Below are 17923 nucleotides of genomic sequence, written 5' to 3' on the forward strand. Positions count from 1 at the left end.
GTTTCACCCAATACATTTTATTAACACAAATATATAGTACTAAAAGAAAATGAAAAAATGAAAAAAAAAAAATTATGCTCTTGTGGTGTAGCAACAATAATTTGCAATGTTCCAAAACAAAATAAAATTTTAAAATGCACTGTTCTATACAACCGTGTCATAGAACACCATGTCACTGCCTGGTCTACATGTAGACAACGCTGGTGAGCTTCACGTGCTCGAAGTTGCAATGAACGCCCATTTGTAGGAAAATTCAGCCCATAAGTTGTTAACAGATGTCAGCGCAGAGACGTTGTAACTACCAGAGCACATCTGATTGAGCTAACACGCTTTACCAGAACAACATAGCTGCTGATCAGTCCAAATGAGCCAATTTCATTTCCATTAGAGCCTCATTCCAACAACAGGCGCGCCTTTGTGGTTTGTCTCCTCTCTTATTAAGCACACATGAAACTCCATTATTATCTGGGCACATTTGGCCCAGCACTGAAGATAATACTGTCATCTTAGTGTTTGATGTTTTTAGATAATTGGAATTTCTCCGTATGACTTTCCTCTTTTCTGATGAGAGCCTGGGATACGCTGATGAGGCCATTACTGAACACATTGTAAAGTGGATGAAGCTAATTTAGCCAAGTTTGAAAATCCTGCATAGGTTTCATAAAAAAAAAAAAAAAACTTTTTGATTTCCCTGTTTATAAAGAAAAAAGAATCTATCTTTTCAATGACAATGGCAACGTCTGGACATTTCTCACGCATGGAGTAAAAACAAGCAGTCACTTGACCAAATAAACTGTAAAGTTAGCAAATGACATTATGTTTCTTATTAAAAAACTAAACTTCCAAAACTGCTGCACAGAAATAATGATTTAAAAAAAATCAGTTCTTCTATCGTTGAAGCACCACAGTGATAACAATAGCCTCCTTTGTTTGGCTTTAGCAATGCATTACTTTTGTATTATGAGCGATTTCTGATTTCATGTCGCCCTTTTTGCCCTGACTTTATCCAGTTCCCTGAAGGCACCGCAGTTGTGAGGAGTTAGTGGTCACTGGGGTCCAGGCCCATCACGCTAACGGGTCAGAGATTAGAAAAAATAAATGCGCGTGATAGAAGCCTAGCCCACAGGAGGTGTGTGTGGATTTCCTGCCGACGCTGGGAGCTCATTATTCCTCCGCTCTCTGAGGCGCCCGAAGGCAGCGCTGTGATGGACAGGTACACACTCAGAGGCAGCAGACAGCAAAGAGGAAGGGAACACTACGGGAACCAGTCTACGCCCGTCGACTGTTCGTTTCATGGGATTAGTTCAGGAGGTGGGTTGAGGTATAGGCATATGCCAACAAAAAAAACAAGTTTCATTGCCTTTATTTATGCAGTTTTCGATTAACTTTGAATAAATATCTTGAATCCAGAGCGTGCAGCTAAAAAGGCAGTTCCAGAGCTTTAAAAGATCGAGTTTTAAAACAAGATTATGGAACCACCAACAGGTTTTGCCCAAAATTAAAATAGCAGATTCTTTCTAAAAGTTATTGCGTCTGCTGTGAACTTAAAGCTGAAAATGTTCTGGCATATTTTTTTTAAATGCTTTTCCTTAGCCGCCTCCTCTGCACATGACGACAGCACACCTGTCTCCTCAGCAACAAGGCAACAGTGCACAACCACCTGTTTCATGCACTTCTATGGTAACAACGTAACCACGGAGATAATGAGGAATGTGGGAGTCTTCCACACAAACGCGGGGGAGATCTAAACACCGGAGTTACAATTCATAATTTATATCCGGGGAATTACCATCAGCGCTGTGGCATTTGGAATGAATTATTGATCCTGTGGAGGGAGGAAGCACCATGTCAGGCCCCATACCGAGAGGGGTCCTGGGGGGTGGGGGTAACATGGCTGCCCACACAACACTGTAATGGAGATGATGGGTTCTCCCTGGAATAATGTTCGGAGGTGCAAAGTGTTTAGACAACACTTGTTATTGGGGACTTGAAGAAAAAACATATGGTCTTTACATTAAATTATTTAGCTGACAATAACCTATAATCTCAATGCCAATCTGGATTTAGAACACATTTTTCTTCAACTACAGCACTTCTTAAAGGGACTATACAGAGTTTAAAAATGTTCAAATTCAGTATTTTCCTCTCCCTACATGTCCTAATGTGTAGAATGAGCCCAGACCTGTTCATCACAACTGCACGAGCTTCATATAGAACCTGCAGTTACGCGTAAGACCTGAGGTGGCAGTAGTGAGTACAAAATCACCAACTTGCATCTAGCCCCTTTAAATTTGCCAATGATGAGTTTTGGAGTTTTGATAGGTGTATGTGTACAGGCACATTATTCTTAGATCTGACTAAAGCTTTTGACTCTGATTATTATTTTGTGTTATTTGGACAAATTGTATTCCGCCAGTGTGTGTCCTTTGGGGGCAGCTTCACCAATTTCACTGGCATTGTCAGAGGAATTCCTCAAGGTTCCTCTCTTGGACCTTTACTTTACTTCAGCTGCACTGAATGCAATATCCAACTTTATGCTGATGACACGGTCATTGATTTTTCCAAACCTAACATTTCTGACATCAGAACTACGTTACAAGTTGGTTTTGATTCAGTCCAAAGGTGGCTAATGTCCAACAAAACAAAATCATATTCAATGCTTTTTCAACAAAAGCCGAATCCTTCATCTGAAAATGTACTGAAAATTAAACTCCCATAAAAGGGCAGGTTAAGTATCTCCTAAAAAAATAATTGTTTCTCAACTTTTATTGCTTGGATCTTGGATATCTTGGATTATGCTGACACCGGTACTGTAGGTAATTTTCAGAATAATCACCGTTTTACCCAAACCAACTCCATTCTTACGGTTAACCGAGTGCCTTTTGACCTTCCTCCATAGCCTGTGGGACTTCTCATTTGGTTCTATGAATAAAAACATTCACTATGTAAAACAATCACAATTTGTAGAGTTCAGCTCTAAAACAAAAAAAAGGAAAAAAAGAGGCTGGGGATCCGTGGACAAAACGCAAGCAACTCATTCCCCCTAATGCCACTCAATGCCAGTAAAGTTGCTTGAAAGGATTTCCTTTTTTCCCGCGTCGATACGAGACAAAGCCACTGTGTCACTTAACCATTCCAACACCAGTTTGTACAGTAGCCGCTGCACTAAATCTCCTGACTCTTTCCCTGCTCTTCAAAGTGAAGCAGCACACTGAATGATCGCCTTAGACCTGTTCATACAGCAACTCTGCGGGGACCCGACCAGAGAGGATGTGGTCTCTCTAATGGACCTCGACCCTGACCCTGCTAAGTGACTGGACGCGTTTGACCCGATACACCCGCCTCCATCTTTTACTGGGTCCTCCGCCGATCGGAAGTGACAGGGGACGAATTACGAGAGTCTTTATCATTGGAGGCAGCTGGGATCAATGCTAAAGCAATGAACGGCTACAAGCGGCCAATAGTAGCCTAATAAAATGTGATATAGTGACAAATCAACACGTTTTGGGTTAACAATGGCTGATCTTGTTGGGACACCATTACGATTCCCAATAGGCTTTCAATAGGTTGAGCACTGGGGCCATTTACTTACATCGATACCTTGATGATTGGGTTGATTTTGAACACAAATGAATTATCACAAAAAGCCGTTAAAGCAAGATTTATTTGTTCTATGCATGGGGGAAAAGAGTAGGATGAGTGTTCTCATTGTGTTGCAGTGTTTGCAGTATTGACAGGGCTTTTTGTTTTCTTTTTCCCATGCAGTGTGATGATGAAAAGGTGAAATTGCTCCAGTGTCCAAAATCTCAATGAGCCACTAAAGCGAAGTTGTGTGGTTCAGTAAGTTGCCAAAAAACACAACACAAAGTAGCACATATTTGGTGTACATGGACGTGATTGATACACATAATAATTGGGTGGGTAAAATCCAATTTTGTCGCCCCCGCGGTTTTGGTTCAACAGGGGAAACCATAGGACACTAGGAGTTCCACCACGACACGAGGAGAACATGCAAACTCCACACTAAAAGGCTCCACCTGGTATGGGAATCAAATCCTGGACTTTCTTGCTCTGATGTGAGATGTTATCTGGTATTAATGGAGGACGTCAAACATTCTAGTCATGTCACAACAGTCAGGCGAGGTCGGGGACGGGGGAGACGAGCGATGGATGAGAGGGATATCAGAAACAGGAGCGGCCAGTTGGTCCACATTTAATCTAGTCACAGGAGTCCAGGCTGAGTTTACTTTAAATGACTGGGCTCCATCTGTTGCAAGGGACGCAGAAGAGCTGAGGCAAAACTTCATCTAGCAGCGTTTCATGAAGATATCCCACAAACTTTCACACCTGACCTTGGACAATTTTGGGGCGGGTTTTTGCAAAAGGTCAATTGAAGTGCTTTGGGTGACTTGTATTATGAAAAGCTTTATACAATTAAAAAACTAATAATAAGTTGGTTCAGACAGGATCTTAGCTGCACGTTAAGACAGAAGACAGCAAACTGCAGAAAAGATATATAAGCAAATCACAAAAAGCACTTCAATAACTGTGCCTTCTGGAAAGACTCTCTCACCGCCCTTGTGCATTTCAACAATTCAAAAGAGATAATCGACACAATGAACATCATCCTTAGTTTGTGACAAATTCTCCAATCTATCCTTTTTGTGGATTTAAGTTGTTTATTAAAAAGACCATCCACTCAATTGTAAGAAAACAAAGTGACTATAAAAGAAAATGGACCCATTTTCACTTGAATGACTTGATTGAGACGTAAATTGTATTTGGCAGTGTCATGTAATCTGATTATTGTATTTTTTTTTTTTTTTAATGGTTTCTTGTGGAGAGGGATATGGGTTTTCTTTTGTACTAAACAATAACGGCACCACTTTATCAAACTATAGTGGGAACAAAATCTTTTCATGAGAAGAAAGGTTTTGGGTCCAGTTCTAACAGTTCTAACAGTTCTAACAGATATACAGATATACCTGTAGATTGGCACCAAATCCAGTCATCCACCATATCCAATATTCATGTCTCAAGCCATAACATTCCCCTTTCCTCCTCCGTTACAAACCTAGGGGTCAGATTTGATCCTCATCTTTCATTTGAGAACCATATCTGCCATCCTTCCATCACCTACGAAACATTGCCAAACTCCGCCCCTCCCTCTCACAATCAGACGCTGAGAAATTGGTACATGCCTTTGTCTCCTCCAGGCTGGATTACTGCAATGCCCTCCTCGTCAGGATCCCTGGTAAGAGCCTCCTGAAGCTCCAGCACATCCAGAACTGTGCAGCCAGGATCCTGACGAGGAGGCGCAAATATGACCACATCACCCCTGTCCTTCATTGGCTGCCCATCCATTACAGAATCCACTACAAAATCTGCCTCCTCACACACCAGTGTGTCCATGGAACAGCCCCGGCATAACTCACTGAGCTAGTTGCTCCACACACCACCACAAGGCGCCTACGGTCCACTTTCACCCACACCCTTCACCAGCCCGTGACCAGGCTCTCCACAATGGGAGACAGGGCCTTTAAGGCAGCTGCCCCTAGACTCTGGAACGCCCTGCCAGAGTCCCTGAGGGTCCCCCAGAGTGTTGAGGCCTTTAAAAAAGCTGCTTTATTTTACTATGTGAATGTTCTTTTTGTTTTTATCTGATTTTATTCTTCTGTTGTAGCACTTTGAGGTTTCGTTGAAATGTAAAGTGCAATATAAATAAAATGTACAATTATTATTATTAGATGATCCATAAACAGGGCTTAAAACAATGGCATTTAGTCAATAAAAATGTACAATTCCACCACGTGACCGAGAACTCTGACCAGTTCTTCACTTCTTAACATTAAGGCGCTATGAGTGTCACTGTATGTCACATGAACGCATTAACCCTAAAGCTAAACTGCCTGCCTGCTCCACTGTGGACACCCCTGCACTCAGTGAACACCTCAAACCCGCCCCACTCCAGCGCTCCCCGATCGCAAAAGAAACGACCAATCTGTTGATCGATGGCTAACAGGTGCGAGCTAATTATGCTAATCATGGGAACAGCCAAATAAACTGATTGCCGTGTTCATTTAAACGCCGCCGATGTTCCTTCGGAGCCTAATTAAAACCGTGGGAGAGGGTAGGAGAGAGATGGCGTTGAATCTTTAAGTCAAATCTTCCTCTGGGGTGCGCTGTAATAAGCTGTATTTCATTGGTTTAACGATGTCATAATGAATTTATAATGAAGGGGGTGGGGCACCAACGGAATATGAATGTGGTTACGACTTGTGCTAAAACCAAGGGAGATGTAAACAGAGGCAGGGACTAATGAGGCATGTTTACGCAGTTCAAATTTGACTTCTGTCACTTTTTGAATAATGTAGAAGCATATGGGTGCGGAGTATTATAACATACAAGGGGGTAGTAAGTAAGTAAGGAGAGACATTCAGCAAATGATCAGCGCCGAGAATCAGAATATTTTGCACCAAAAGTATAAAAACTGCCATCTCTAAATAACTCAGAATTGATGATGAATTGGGAACACCCTTTTTCAAACAAACATAATTTTAAAGATTTTGATTTATTGTTATTGTAGTTATTGTATTACAATTAATTAAACTAATTCATACACAACGGTGAACTATACCAGTACTGTTTAAGATATCGGTAAAGATCATTAAATTAATCATTTTGGCTTCCAGAGAACAGGTAAAAAACAAAGTAAATGAAGGACATTGACCTCAATCTGTGTGTGAGATTGGAGGGATTCCGCAGGGATCAATTACAGCCCCCCTGCATTTCCTTTGCCTTGACCACAGGGACACCATCATTACAGCGGTGGCAACAGCAGGCAAAGGGAGATGAACTCTGGGGCTTGCCTGGCCACTGCTGAGCGCTGGAGGTTGGCCGGGGCCTGATTAATGTTTATGGAAGACCCAATGCTATCAAAAGGCTCGCCTCACATCTCCACATAGCCGCCTGTTTGGAATTCAGCCTAAAAAACAGATTAGAGGGCTATTGTATGGGCGCAGTCTTCACAAGTGCACCATTTGTTTCCAGCAGATAACCCCCAAGGGAAGCAAACGGAATGATATTTGGTCCTCACTTTCAGAATTGCGCACTATTGGAGGATTCGGAAACATAGAAGTCATTGCAAGGATAGGGAAAATACAGAAATGCAGAAACTAGAGCTGGACAAAAAAAATAAAGGATAGTGTACATAAAAGTGGATCATTTGGCAAACAATTTAACAATTACAACATTTGTACAACTATATTTATGCAAAAATATTTTTGCAACATCAGGAACAAAAAGACCAGGCAAGCAAGGGTCGTAGGCAGCGCATGGGCAGCATTTTGGCCCTTAACTAGACATGGCCCAAGATCTCCTGACACAAGATCTAGCCAGATTTCTCCTTGATTGATTGCAACCAATATATTTGCTGTAGATGCTTAAAAGTGCTTAAAGGAAACCCAAAAGTTGGTATTTTATTTCAAGCATGCCGTAAAAAGACACTACACGTACTCTGAGTAGGCTACAATATTATAGAGCTATAAAGCTGATTAAAGTAATGGATCGAACCAAATAATGGTCTCAAAAGGGTTTCATTGTATTCATTTCGTTTTGTTCTGTGAAGTGCACATTAAATTGCTTTGTATGCAAATTGTGCTTTATACAAATGAACTTGCCCACTCTTTACTTATTCACTTGATCTTCCACCATTCCTTTACTGTTTTATTTTCTGAAACTGGCTTAATAAACACATTTCCAATAGTTTACAAAAGCGATGATGTATAGAATACTATAATCATGACAGGCTGACAACACCACTTGTGTACGCAGGTAGGTGTGCGGCGGAGGAGGAGAGGTCACAGAATAGACTTAGGAACATCAATAGAAGCAGGTCATTGTGCATTGCACCTAAAGAGCTTTGTTCCGTATTTAAATGTACGCCACATTAGGAGGGATCTGCCCAACTCAATATATTATAATGCCACGTTGGGCCCTTAATGGAAAATCAATGGAGACACGACCATGCCCATGCAAAAGCCATTTCCAAATTGACGTACGCAGGAGCCAGCGTGATTGATTGTGACTGCGGCAAATTTTTAATACCATCCTCTCCCAGCTTATTGACTCCCAGACGCCATGTTGTGGTTTATCTACGAACTGCCAAATGAGGCCTTGTCTATGCCACCTCATCTTTCTCTCTCTCTCCACAGATACGCTGAATAACATTACGAGACGAGTGAATGAATATCTTCCCATGTGACTGCATCCTGTGTGCAATCGATCATGGGAGCAATTTCGGAAAAGTAATCTTGAACATCGTTTCTTTGTTTCCTGAAAATGTGTGATATTAAAATTCTGCGTGTGCGCAACAGAGCAGACTCCGTGGCATCACCCGTCATCGTCCATTCAATGACATCATGTGTTGCCCCGCTGTGTAATGGGCCACCAGCCTCAAAAGTCACCCCTGCCCGACTTTTATTGACTTGCTTCACTAGATGGACACACATGAGGATTCAACCGCTTTTCCACTGTTCAGCAAGTGCAAATAAAAAGAGCCGCGAAATCATTATCTTACAGCCACTGGTAAATACTCACACACAGCAATGATCAAATGATTAACGATAACATTATTTTCCATTTGAACATCCCCTTTGGCTTTTTACTCTTATGGAAGACAACTTTATAACTATTTCTAGTTATAAGTTATTTCACATTTTCAACCTTTCATAACAATGCATATTACACAACATATAATTCCACCGAAAAATGTTGTATAGGTTTAATGAGCAAAACTAAAAAAAAGGAAGAACTGAATTTAATAAAACCTAAAAATAATATGCCAAGATTTTTGTCATGCCCACAGATTGGATCTAAGCATTATTTTAGCGAGAGCCAGAGGTCTGGGAGCTTGAGGGTTCTGCGCAGTATCTTTGCAGTTCCTAGAACTGCACTTTTCTGGACCGAGATTTCTGATGTACTTCCTGGGATCTGCTGGAGCCACTCCTCCAGTTTGGGGGTCACTGCCCCGAGAGCCCCAATGACCACGAAAACCTGGAGAGTGAAGGCATCAGTGGTGCCCCACTGATGCCTTCACTCTCCAGGTTTTCTCCATCTCTTCTCTGAGCCCCTGGTATTTCTATAGTTTCTCGTGTTCCTTTTTCCTGATGTTGAAGTTGCTTGGTATTGCTATGTCGACCACAATGGCTTTCCTCTGCTCTTTGTCCACCACCACAATGTCTGGTTGGTTTGCCATTACCATTCTGTCCTTCTGTATCTGGAAGTCCCACAGGATCTTGGCTCGGTCATTCTCTACAACCTTTGGAGGTGTTTCCCACTTTGACCTTGGGGTTTCCATGCTGGTTTGTTTCAGAATTGATGACATTTCTAAAACAACCCAGCACAAGTGACTACGTGACAGAAACATCATGTCGGACCGTGGGAGCCAACACAAACAACTTCAATGTTGTGTTGCATTGTCATTATATAGTCCCACATTGAAACACAGAAACACTTGCGTGCAAAAAAATGGTGAACACTTTTTTCTAACACTGTGTGACCCTTGTGTTGGTCTTCAAAGATAGTGTCTTGTGTGTGAAATAGTTGTCCATACGACCGTTGTATCAGCATTGCTGTAAATACGTGGCTCATTCAAGAAATCTTCTACTTCCCCAGAACCGGCAAAGACAAAAGTTTTGAACCCCGTCCAAGTGAAGTGCGGCACTATTACTGTGCTATATTTTTATAGACGCAAGAAAACCCACTGAAAATCCCATAAAGTGAAGAATGAGTCAGCAACTTCACGCTCAGCCAAGACCTCTCTCTGACTTTCCAAAGTGCCTTGAGTGTAACTGCTGTCCCTCCCTGTCGTCCATTAGATCAGTGACCCACGAAGTGTTCCTCCACATGCTCTTCACTCTCACCCTCCCTATTCACTCCCTATTCAAACCAAAGCCAGTGACATATTTGGATTTTGAGCCTTTCTTAAACTTACAGAGCAACAGCTGCAAAACAAGGGAATGCACTCTCCACAGTGACATGTGCCTAAAGACGGCTTACGATACGATGAGCAAGACGCAGACACAAGTGTCCTTCTGGTTTAGCAAAATATTCAAGTCAACTTCCAAGCAACTGTTATGGAATACTGTGATTCTTGTGCCATGGCGTAGGACCCAAAATCTTAAATAAAAAAAGGAGAAGGATGTATAAAAGATAAATTACATCAAGAACATTTTCATTTTAATTCCACATATTCAAGAACAATAAACATTTGATCTAGGACAGTTTTGTCGTATCTATGCAATTTACTTTGTCTATGAACCTGGAATGTGTTGATATTATTCCATGTAGGATTTGTAAGTCAGTGTTCACTTAGAAAGTTGTCTCTTGCTGTCAATTGTTGGTTGTGAATGTTAACAACCTGCACATTACTGAGCATCACAGTGTATAGTACACCACTGCACAGGTCCAAGAACTGCAGTATTTATCCTAAGGGATTGTGCTGCTACATAAGTGTCACAATATAAAGCTCAAGGACAACTGGAAGACAACTTTTGTCCAGATCAACAGTTTGAGAATCATTGTTTTGAGAGATCCAAGAACCCAAGGACATATGTGCTACCACGAGAATTACATCTCTCAATTATCTTTGATATCACGAACAAGTCAAAGGCAGTGTGAGTAGAATGTTAACACGACGACCATAATGCATTCAATCCGAAACTAGTGCAACAAATCTACAGACAACAAAATCAGCCCAACCTTTAAACCGTCTAACTTTCACAAACACATGCATCATCTTTATTGCTTCTTTACACATAAAGTTTATCTTAGAACTAACCTTTCAATTAGTCTCATATTTATCTAGAGGCAGGCGGTTTGTTGTGTAACCACTTTGCACACCAACTCCTTTTTCAGCCATCAGAGTCATGAAGGCACATTTTCAGAGCCACGCCGCAAAGATAACATCCAAATTCCAAGCAACAAATCTTCGGCTCTGATCTGACAGGACGAGAACATAGCTCAGCCGTGATAAAATCAGCGTCACAAGTAGCGTCATGTCTCGCAGCACAAAAGCGACGCCCATGGGCACAAACATCGCCACGAACAGCCAAGTCAGCAGTGCAAGACAGGGTAGAGGGATATCGGTTCGTCTTACCTTGCCAAAGTCCCTGACGTCGAAAAGGTCGAAGGGGTCGAAAAGTTCACTGTTGCGCAGGCCAAACTTATCATGGCAGACCTTCAGAAATGTGCGGATGTTCTTCAGACACAGGAACTGCAAAGAAAGGAGAGGAATGATGTTATTAATGAAACGTAAGGTCCTTTCACACATTGGCTGCTCTTCTAACCCTACAGTCAACGATGACCTTTTTGACATCAACCAAGGGCAAGGTGTCTCCAACCCAAGCCCAGGGTTTATGCTCTTCCTTGGGGGTCACTGGCCTTAGATGAGCTGCAGTTTAACCACATTTAAATATTCAACATCTCACATATATGGATCAAATTATACAGTCTTTTTTTCCTTATTATCATACATCTAATGCACTTGTGTGTCCAACAGAGCCCCATAAAACTAATCTGTATTGATTTACCGTGACCTTTTCCCTTAAGTGGAGCAAATCATCCCCAGTCTATTCATTCAAGGCAATTTGCAGGTTTCTACTCCCTTATTGCTTCTACATTAGCATATTTAAATCCCACCAATGACTATAATATAATAAAAGCTACGTATGCAAACAAGGCTCATTTACATTGCTGATAAATTACCCATAGATAGCGAGGTTCAGGGCCACATTGCTCTGCACACCTATAGCATTGTGCCCAATAACTGCATTGAGATATTAAAATATTAATAATAATTTAACCGCCTCCCGTCACCCCCCAGCCTTTTGAATAGGAGATGCATAACCTCTCATGCAAATTCCAACGCTACTCAAATATGCCCTTTCTATTGAGATGTGAAGCAGGAAGCGCCTGCAAAGAGACTGGGTGAGAGGTGAGGAGTCAGTAGAGCGAAATGATCCACTGATCAATTTATCGTTGGCATTTTGAAATCGGAAAACAAATATCTTTAATCTACGGCATAATAGTCACAGAAACAGGTTTATGACCCGAGCTCGCTTGTCTATTGTCATTTTGCGGCTGCTAATGTGAGACATCCTTTCAGGTGAGTCGACAGTTTGGAAATCGGAAGTCTTTCATTGCATTCATTGTAAATGTCATCGAAAAATGTAATCTTAACAAAATCACCAAACATGTCTGGTTTTGTGTTTTGGTTTTTGTGGTAAATAAAGGCAAATGTGGACCAAGAGAATATAGGCTATAGTTGACTAGGTAGAAGAATATTTATCGTGCAACATGGTCTACCAACGATACCTTTAGTTGTTTTGTTTAGTACTGTACTAACGATCAAACAAATGCAAGGTAAAGGGTACATTGCATTGCCCCTGAAAGGCATGATGACGGTGGCTCTAAACTGGTTTGGCATCTGGACCCAACATAACCCTTGGACAACAAGTTGCGACCCAAGTACGTATTGCTATCCATAATACACGTCTGTAAAATCTGTCAAAATACGCTATTTGCTTCAACAAAGCTGAAATCATGGATACCAAACCTCAGCACCAATCATTATGACGCCGACTAACATAGGTTAATAGGAAAACAATACACATGACCCTTGCCTCCGTTCTCATTTCCGGCAGCTGAAATGCGCAGTGATTCATTTGTTCGATGTCCATTTTGGTTTGTCAGGGGCTCAGCATTCACACAAGTCTTTAACGGAGATAAATGTTATATGCATGTGATGATGTTTTCAAATCTTTCATATTGCTTTACAACTTGGTCTCTATCAACCAACACTGTGTTACAACCGCTCCAAAGCCTGTACAGACAGGCTCTAGAAATATTAGATAAAGAACCTGTCTGTACTACTGCAACATTGTGAAGCAATATACATTAACGTTTGACAATTTCATTCTCTTTTCGAACTAAAATGCAGGGTAGTACTTTTTTTTTTTTTTTTCAATTGTACAGCAGGCAAATAATCAAACAAGTTACTGTAAATACTGTATTTGGACTGTTGTTGAGGTGATTCTTGTCGATGATTATCTGTATTTGATATTATTTATGGAATCTCATTGTCCAATGTATACACCTGCCATCACTGCTTCTGCCCTGGGACTACAGATGAAAATGAGCTTGGAGCCATCTCCGGTCTGTGCCACTCATTTGTCGTGCAATTTCCCAGTCAAATAAATAAATAATTAAATAAATACATAGGCTACTCTCCCAGGCAATGTGTGTTTGTAACGCAAGTGCCACACATGGTCCAGGGCCTTCAAACCTTCTTGCTGTGAGGTAAGACTGCACCTTTGTTATCTACTCTATAGTTTCACCAATTCTGAAATATTGACATAATATATATAACAAAATACGTCTCGGCTCTACCATATCCTTAAGCAACCTTCAACAAAAGTACACACGCATATGCTCTTCCTAGCAATAAAGCGCACTCTTAGGACGCATAATCTAAGAAAACATGCTTATGATTTCACAACACCAAGGGAGCCGTATTCCGCACAGCAGTAAACCATCGCATGCCATTATAACGTTCATTGCCGACACTAAAACCAGCATTATCCTCGTATTCCCGCCATTACAACGCCATCCCGTTGCTAAAATGGAGCACGCGAGGCCTCATCAGCATTTGCCTGCAGTCCTAATTAGCATTGTGGCTTATGAGAGATGCTCCTAAATAGATCAACTCCACTCTGGCGATTTCGTGAGAGGTGAGTACTGTACAGTTGTATCTTCTAATGCGGTTTGGTACTTGCTGGTGCAGCCACTGGCCACACCTCGCTCATTCTCATTCAGTGAAGCGTACAACCTGTGTGACACCGGGAGGGAGATGCACCGGCTGATGGAAATACTGATATGAGAGTTTTTTTTTTTGTTGTGTACTGAAAGACATGGGCTGACGAACTAGACTAGTTGATTCAATTGCTTTTACATTTATGCACAATTGTTGCATTTCTTCTATTTATTGAACAGCTTGTTTTCAAAGCAGTTTTTAGATCACGTACTACAAAATGTAGTTCTGTGCACATTGTGTATCAGAATAATAAAGGGTGTCTTTTTATCTACATGGGATACTATGAGATTATGCGCTTGGCTGGAAACTCAAGTTGCTATGCGTCATGGATCGCCTCCACTTTTTAACACTAGACACTGCAGGTAGAGGGGACAGATTACTCACATAAATAAAAATGTATTATTTTTTATATGGAAATAAGTCATTTTATGTGTAAAAAAAAAAGAAGCCTTTCAGCACATATATTTGTGGTGACAAAATCTGAAGAGTGAAATGGGGAATTTGGGGTATATATAAAAAGCTAGTAATCCTACCTTATTTTCTCATTTCTACAATACTAATAGAAAATTCAATAAAACAGGCAGGACATTCGATATTAAAAAAAAAATCCTTCAGGGGGAAAAATAGAAAACCTTGCATATTGAGAAATTGCCCATTGAAATTGCAACTTTCCATTGAAATCTATAAACACACGTTGAATCAGTGCGATATTTAAACAGCTGATTGTGAAGATGAGGCAGTTTCTTTGTTTCAAGGTGAAGGTGAAAGCAAACTGTGTCTCCCTTTAAGATAGCACTGTTAAAGTTGCACTGTTGTCTTGACAGTGACGATAAAATGCTCTTTTCACAGACGAAGGGGACAAAAGTGGTTCACTTCTGTCTATTACTGATCACTCTCTCACACAGACCATATTCACACTTACGTAAGTCGGGGGACGTTTCTTGTCGACAGACACTGTGAGCAGCAGGACTCAAACCACAGATTTGTTGTCTATGGCTGCTGTCAACTGAGAACAATTCATTTATAATTTACACTACTTGCGTTTTAATACATTGTTACTGCAATTCACATGACATGAGGCCAAAATCTTCCTGGTCTCATTCATTATCATTTCAAAAATGCTTCTACGCTTTAGATGGAATCAGAGACATGTTGTGTAATGCTTGTGTGACTCAAATTAGATCAAGAATTTGATTAGACTAAAAGTATGACACAAAATATCCAGATATTTATAGGTACATACAATCTATTCATCTTATTCCGCCCCGCCCACTTTTGCCACTTTTTGTGTTGTTTCGGCACTTCCGTTGTCCGCAAAGCCCATTCATTTAAACGGAGAACGAGGGAAAATATTCTCCGCTCAAATCTGATGTTTAGTCGATTGATTTGTGTAAAACGTCCAATGTTCATTTGCACCAACATGTCAACACTGCACCGTTTCTCTGCACGGCCGAAAAACGGCTTTGTTTTCGTGTAGTGACTGATTTTATGTGGACTTCTCCAGCCCCATGTTAACAGATAGGAGAAAAGGGGCACAATTAATGGCGGCGCCCACGCGAGCCTCCGGAATAAGGTGAATATACACTGAAAACTAGACTAAAAACTAACTAAAACCTAAAAAAAAAGACAAAAATCTAAATAAAGTTTTGTCTAAAGACTACAAACTAATTAAAATACCCTATGGTCCCCTTTACCTCTGATTTCCATGGCGACCCACTGCTCATACTTCACTCATTCCCATTCTCAACAGCATCTCCCACCCTTGTGTCACCCCATCGGAGAGCCTCAGTGGCCCCTCAAAAACCTCTTCTGATTGGCCGGCCATGGCGGGTTGCCGTGTGACATTTGCAATTCTGCGGCGAAGGTTACAGAGGAGGGGGCGGAGAGAGAAAAAAACATATACGGGGCCCTGATGTGAAAAAGGTAACATTTGTGGTAGAGGAGAGGAGTATGGAGAGAGAAAGAGCAGGTCTGGAGATGGAGTGGAGATGTGTGTGACATAATAATGCATGCTGGTGATGAGAGCCGCAGTGGTGAGAGTGGTGAGAGATCATGGAGAGAGAGAGAGGCGTGGAGGCGGGGTGGGAGGAGGGCAGTGGACACCTCCTTAGGCTCTGTGCACTCGCAAACATCCATCTGGAACTGTCCGACCCTGCATGCGACCACCTCCAGGCTATATGAGCAAACAAATAAACTTTTATTCACCCTTTTTTGTCGTCTGTTGTGAGGTGATAGCATATTGGAAATTCTGGGAAATTTAGGGAGTGATATTTTACATTTTCACTTTTTACAATTTAAGTTACTGTGTGTGCATACGGAAGAGACACTTGCTGTGAGTGGACAATGGGGAACTAAAGCTTGTAAGAAAAAAGGCCCATTTTTTTAGGCGGCATGCTAACGAACCAAGGATGCGGTAATGAACACAGTTTAATAATAGCTAATATATATTTTATTTGAGGCGCCTTTCAAGACACTCAAGGTCAAAATACAAAACACAAAGGATTACATTAAAATCACAAGTGTGAAAGTGTCAAACGGGTCCATTGATGGTTCATGAGCTTTGAAAATGCGAAGGACACGAAGCGGTTTTACTTGTTATGCAACAAAAATCCATGAAATGCAGATCGGAGTGTTTGTGTAGTAGAAGAAGAAACAACCAAAGTAATGAGTATCATTCAAACCTGTGTCAATGATGCAACATACTACTCTGGGTATGTTTTATTGTGTGAACAGTGTTATAAAAGTTTGAAGCTACTTACTGTACACTTTACTACTTTAAAGCAGTACTTAGTAATTCAAACCCATACGCGCCACTGCAGGTGTCGTAGCATGTTGCGTTTTTTTTACTCATTAATTGTCCGTGAGAGTAAATACTACAGTGACAGAAAAGACAAAGGGAGAGAGGGATATTGCACGTCCAATTACACAATGGAGATGATTTTTTTCACTCAAACTTGGCTGTAAATACTGCTTAAGTGGTGCTAGCCCGCAGTTAGCTTTGCCCGTTATCCTGTTAGCTTCTTCTTTGTGATTCCATTATTGTGTATTGGTGACTCCAACCTGGTGGCAGCGAAGTTGCAATTGTGGTTTTCTGGCCAGAGACACCAGGGGGAGATGAAAGACCCTCCAATCATCCCATTAACAATTGTATTACCCCCAGAGGGACTACGGAAAGGATTTATAAAGGTAAACAAGCTGCTTATTACTTTTAGATATTGGTATATAAATTACAATTTTGTTAATTTCAAGATTTGTAAAACAAAAAAAAACGTGTAAATAAAATTCCTATTCCGTCATTTGGAAGGTGATAAACCCAGCACTTACAGTTTTACAACAAAAGGAGCAAACATTAAACAGCTGTGTGTTTCTTCCATTGGCACTTCAGACTTTATTATCCCGCATGAATGTTAAACCATATGTGGCTTTAGTTTGATCCGGTTACTTTAAATCGCTGTCCCGCGCCATCACTGGTAATAGAAGACAATAAAAAGGCAGCGCAAAAGCGAACAAGATTTTTGGGGAGAGGTCTGATTGAAACAAGCCTTTAAAAGTTAATGGATTATTTCGAGTTTGATGAGTTAAGTTTATAGCGCTGCTCTTAACCTGCTTTTGGGCATCTCCGCATCGATATTTTTGGGTGTTGGCGCTATCTCTGGATTTCTCAGTGACTGGTTTACTGCACACCTTTCAGCGCCAAATGTAGAACTCGAACAACTCACTGATACAGGACAAGTTTGGTTTTGAGAAGCAGCACATTTTACAAAGATCCTATGTAATGCAATGGGTTATCTAAGGCAGTGTTTCCCAACCAGGGGGACACGGACCCTTCTTTGAGGTACTCGAGGAATTAGCAGGGGGTACTTGCTAATAAAAAGGTAAAAAGGAGAAGTTGAATGCTATCTGAACATAATTTGGAAAGAAAAGGCTATTCAAATAACATTTTGCAATACAACCTTATCTTTTTTACAAGTAATTAGGACTTGTGTTGTCTATTTTATAAACAATCATCGACATGCTTGAGGTAGGAGGTACACCGAGTACAAATAGAAG

General features: G+C 41.0%; 1 protein-coding gene across 10 annotated transcripts in view; it reads right to left on the minus strand.

Moving 5' to 3' along the window:
* Positions 1 to 17923, minus strand: part of vav2 (vav 2 guanine nucleotide exchange factor) — a 308481-nt gene that overhangs the window by 192705 nt on the left and 97853 nt on the right. For all 10 annotated transcript variants that reach the window (XM_079582578.1, XM_079582572.1, XM_079582573.1 and 7 more), the window contains exon 2: positions 11159 to 11275. In XM_079582578.1, the coding sequence (XP_079438704.1) occupies positions 11159 to 11275 (117 nt within the window). The remainder of the gene's footprint in view (positions 1 to 11158; positions 11276 to 17923) is intronic.

Source organism: Gobius niger, assembly GCF_951799975.1.
Source record: "Gobius niger genome assembly, chromosome: 2".
In the NCBI taxonomy this organism is placed as follows: Eukaryota; Metazoa; Chordata; class Actinopteri; order Gobiiformes; family Gobiidae; genus Gobius; species Gobius niger.